The sequence below is a fragment of the Cynara cardunculus genome (assembly GCF_001531365.2).
Source record: "Cynara cardunculus var. scolymus isolate 2C chromosome LG 11, CcrdV1, whole genome shotgun sequence".
Lineage (NCBI taxonomy): Eukaryota > Viridiplantae > Streptophyta > Magnoliopsida > Asterales > Asteraceae > Cynara > Cynara cardunculus.
This window is the reverse complement of record NC_037538.1, coordinates 16,987,813-16,992,508: the sequence shown is the minus strand read 5'-3', so window position 1 is coordinate 16,992,508 and position 4,696 is coordinate 16,987,813. Positions and strand designations below refer to the sequence as shown.

At 42.0% G+C, this 4,696-nt stretch overlaps 1 protein-coding gene across 1 annotated transcript; it reads left to right on the top strand.

Moving 5' to 3' along the window:
- The first annotated feature begins 2,599 nt into the window (after positions 1–2,599).
- Positions 2,600–3,442, top strand: LOC112521785. Its single transcript, XM_025130780.1, has one exon. It carries the CDS (start codon positions 2,600–2,602, stop codon positions 3,440–3,442), a length of 843 nt encoding a protein of 280 aa, XP_024986548.1.
- The last annotated feature ends 1,254 nt before the right edge of the window (positions 3,443–4,696 follow it).

Below are 4,696 nucleotides of genomic sequence, written 5' to 3'. Positions count from 1 at the left end.
TGACTTTTCTAAAAATGATTGCACATTTTATTTACAATTATATGCAAGCTTGCTGGATTTTTCTCTATAAAATTGAATATCATGTTTGCGTAAAAGCGTGCCTTATTTTATGAAATATATCGTGTGGCAATGGGATGTACTATGGTATGATTCCATAAAGACAAACATGCCTTGTGAGTTTGTCTAAGCCGTAAGTGCGGACATGATGTGTGAGTTCGCCAGGTAATGCTGTGTGAGGTAGTCATCTCTCGTACGCCACTAGCTTTGTGAAGTGTGTTGTTTAAACTGTATGCATGATAAATTATGACGCTTTGTGAAATCCATTTTTTTTACGTGGTGTATGCATTAAACCGTTAAATCATTGGGCCTTTGGCTCACCCAACTCCTTTCAAAAAACAATTATGCAACCAGGTCGTCTCATACACGAGAATAGTAGCAAGGGAAATGAGAAAGTTTAGAACCGGCTAACGCGGAATAAAGGCTTGGAGTGGAGACTATCCGGAATTTGATATGGATATCGTTAGACAATTGTTCCTTTTAAGTTTTATTAGTTTTAAAATATATATATACTTCCGTTGCGTTGAACTATTTAGACTTTATGGCTTATTTATGTATCGACGTTATTATATTAAGAAAAAAAAATTTGGGTCTTTACAAGTGGTATCAAAGCCTTAGTTTAAGATAAATAGGTTATTAATTTTAGCCTAAGCTTAAACTGAGATGGAGTATAAAAGATAGAAACAGGAAAAAGGTTATATGATTTAATATTGTTATAGTTGGTTAATTTGCTTTTAATTTTTGAAAGTGTGTTGGAAGATGATAGATTCTTCACTGTGGTTTTGTAGGAATATGGTTTATACCAAGCATACTAGGAGCTTTGGCCGTCGAGGAGGTAGGGCCGGAGGTAGTGCGGTAGCTGGACTAGGACCAAGGGGTGGAGTCGGGGAACGTGACCGTACAAGCTCTAGCCGCAGTAGGAGACACTCTAGGAGGTTGAGGAGCAGTTCTAGGGGTCACGTGAGTGTTTCAAGGGCTGAGTCATCTCAACCCACACCTTTTGAGGATTCTTCCTATGATCCAATGGAGGAGCCTTATGAGGAGTACACCCCACGCACGCCTACTCATGAGGACTTAGAAGAGAATATAACGAATTTGTGTGGTGAGAATAATGAACTGAGAACAGAATTGTCTAAGATTCAAGTGGAAAAGACCAAARTGGAATTGTGGTTGAACAACTTGCAAATGGAACATGTTAACTTAGGGGGAGAGTTAAACAAGGTGTTAAAAGAAAATGATGAACTTTGGAAGAACAACCATGACATGGCATGGAAGTGTGTGGAGTTAGAGTGGGAAAGAAGGATTGTCGCCCGGTCTTGGAAAGTGCGATTGGGAGACCGTGCTCGCTATTACCATGGAGTGGCCTTGAAATATGTAAGCTTGACCAAGGAGTACTTTTCCAGCTGGGCACATCAATACCATCATGGCCCGAGCTTGGGATTTATCTGGAAATACTGTCCAGATAACACTTATGAGGAATTTGTGAAGATCATTAATTACCCCACGGACATGCCTTGAGTGAGAGGGTGAGAAAGAAACATAGTCTTGCGTTAAGTACTTTTTGGTTAGGATATTTTTGGATATTAACTGGCCTTGAGCTTGGTTTATTTTGTTTTATTTTGGTTTGTGTAATAGCCAGTTTGGCGTAATAAGCAAGACTTATGTATTGACTTATCTTTTGCATGCAATATATTATTTTAGTGTTTAATCTTATTGAGTGAATGTTGGATGAGTAGGTTATGAATAAATATGCTTATAAATGTAAATGTTTAACGCACACAACAATAATGTCGCGACGGTCAGGAAGGACAACATCGATTACACCCGATGCAGTAAACCCACCACCTATAGGAGCTACCCCTATTGTACAAGAGACCCGACCAGCATCGGCTGCGGCCGCAAAGACCGCTAGCATGCGGGGACGAGGACGAGGAAGAGGAAGGGGGCGAGGTAGGACTCAAGCGACACAAAATGAACCTGACCCCTCTATGCAAGGAAGCTCTACATCTGGAAGAGGTCGAGGCAGGGGGCGAGGACGAACCAGGGAAACCGCCGCTACCCCTGTGGACATCATCGCTCAGGAGGTGACAAGAGCCTTGCAAGTTGCCTTGCCTGCAGTTATAGCTCAGGTACGAGAGGCAGAGCTGAGAAATCAGGAGGATAGGGCGATAAGCAATAGAAGAGGAGATGTTAGCGATTCAAACAACAGAGAAGACCGACATGAGAGATCAAGACCAAATAGTCCTGTCAACACGAGCACAGGACAACAAGGTTGTAATTATAAGACCTTTTTAGCATATAAGCCCCAACCCTTTCAAGGTGACCCTAACCCAGTGGCATCTATGAGGTGGATAAAAGAGACAGAAGTGATTTTCAAAATCAGTAAGTGTGCGGAGGAAGATAAGGTGACATTTGCGACATCCATGCTAAAATCAAAAGCCCTTTTCTGGTGGGAAATAATTACGAACTTAAGGAGAAGTTTTGTCCCCGAACTGCGATAAAGAAACTGGAAGAGGAATTTTTGATGTTGGAAAAAGGAATCATGACAGTCCGGGAGTATACAACAAGTTTTACAGAAAAAGCGAGGTTTGCCGAGCACTGTGTTTCGACTGAGGAAAGATGCGTAGAGCGGTACATCTGGGGACTGAAAGCATCCATCCGGGAATTTGTTCTCACTATGAGTCCAACCACATTTCAAGAGGCAGTAAACGCTGCGGAAATTCGAGAGAAAGAGATGAATCGTCAAAATGCTGAGCGGGGCCAAATAAAAAGAAAATGGGAAGGTTCGAGCAATGAAACCAGGAAGCCAAAGTTTCTGGGTTCAGAAAAGAAAACATGGCAAGGGCAAGCTGCTAAACTATGTCCTAAATGCAACCGTGTGCACAATGGAGAATGCATGATTAAGCCGAGGATGTGTTACCGATGTGGGAAGCCAGGACATCTGTCTCAGGATTGCCAAGTTGAGCAAAGGGAGCGACTATGCTTCATTTGTAAGTCACCCAACCATATACAAACAAATTTCCCTCAGCAGAAGAATGAGCATACTACAGGTCAAGGTGGGAATCGAAATGGAAAAAGGGAGGAAAGGCAACCTGAAGTACCTAAGTCAAAAGGAAGAGTCTTCCACATGACAGCAATAGAGGCCGAGGAGACACCAGACGTGGTGACAGGTACCTTTCTGGTCAACTCTGTACGTGCTAGAGTACTCTTTGATTCTGGAGCAAACCGTTCTTTTGTGTCTACAACTTTCTGTGATTATTTGTATAAAGTACCGAAGCCTTTGAGTTCAGCCATAGAGGTAGAAACTGCCGATGATAATAGGGTGATAATTAGAGAGGAGTATGATGACTGCAATATTCAGATAGACGGTTGTTCGATTCAATAAAACTACTCCCTATGACTCTCGGGGAATTTGATGTAATAATTGGAATGGACTGGTTAGCTGAAAACCATGCAAGAATTATGTGTAACAAAAAGATAATTCAGATTGAATTACCCAATAATGGAACCATAGTAATTTATGGAGATAGAAGAAATAGGAAATCTAGCATGATCTCCCTAGTTAAAGCAAGGCGGTGTGTAAGAAAGGGATGCCAAAGTTATTTAGCATATGTGATAGATGCTAGGAAAGAGAAAAAGAGTATGGAAGACATTGTTGTTGTGAGAGAGTTTCCTGAAGTCTTTCCAGATGACTTGACAAGTCTACCACCCGAGAGACAGGTAGAGTTTCAGATTGATATTGTACCGGGAGCTGCACCTGTAGCTCGAACACCCTATCGTCTTGCACCGTCAGAAATGAAAGAGCTGATGACTCAGTTGCAAGAGTTGTTAGACAAGGGTTTTATACGCTCTAGCACCTCGCCCTGGGGAGCGTCGGTATTATTCGTTAAAAAGAAGGATGGCACAATGCGGATGTGCATCGACTACTGCAAGCTTAATAAAGTAACCATAAAGAATAGGTACCCACTTCCAAGGACTGATGATCTTTTCGATCAACTTCAGGGTGCCAGTTATTTCTCAAAGATCGACCTACGATCAGGTTATCATCAGCTGAAGGTCCGGGAGGAGGATGTGCCTAAAACAACTTTTAGGACTAGGTATGGGCATTATGAATTCCTAGTAATGCCCTTTGGGTTGACAAATGCACCTGCAACTTTCATGGATTTGATGAACAGAGTATGCAAACCTTACCTAGATAAGTTTGTCATAGTTTTCATAGATGATATTTTAATTTATTCCCGCACTGAGAATGAGCATGAGGAGCATCTTCGCGCGGTTTTGAGGTTGCTGAAACAGGAAAAATTATACGCGAAGTTTTTGAAGTGTGAGTTCTGGCTCCGAGAAGTTCAATTTTTAGGGCATGTGGTGACCCAAGAAGGAATAAAAGCAGATCCGGCCAAGGTAGACGCTATAAAGAAGTGAGAGCCACCAAGGACCCCTTCTGAGATACGAAGCTTCTTGGGATTAGGTTTATTCAGGACTTTTCACGAATAGCGGCGCCGTTGACAGCACTAACAAAGAATGGTGTGAAGTTTGATTGGAAATCATCTCAAGAAGAGGCATTTGGAGTATTGAAGGAAAAGTTAAGCACCGCACCGATATTGAACTTACCAGAAGGAACTGAAAGGTTCGTAGTCTA

Excerpts from the sequence above, each read along its gene's own strand:
- LOC112521785 (XM_025130780.1), top strand. The coding sequence starts at position 2,600 with ATGACAGTCCGGGAGTATACAACAAGTTTTACAGAAAAAGCGAGGTTT.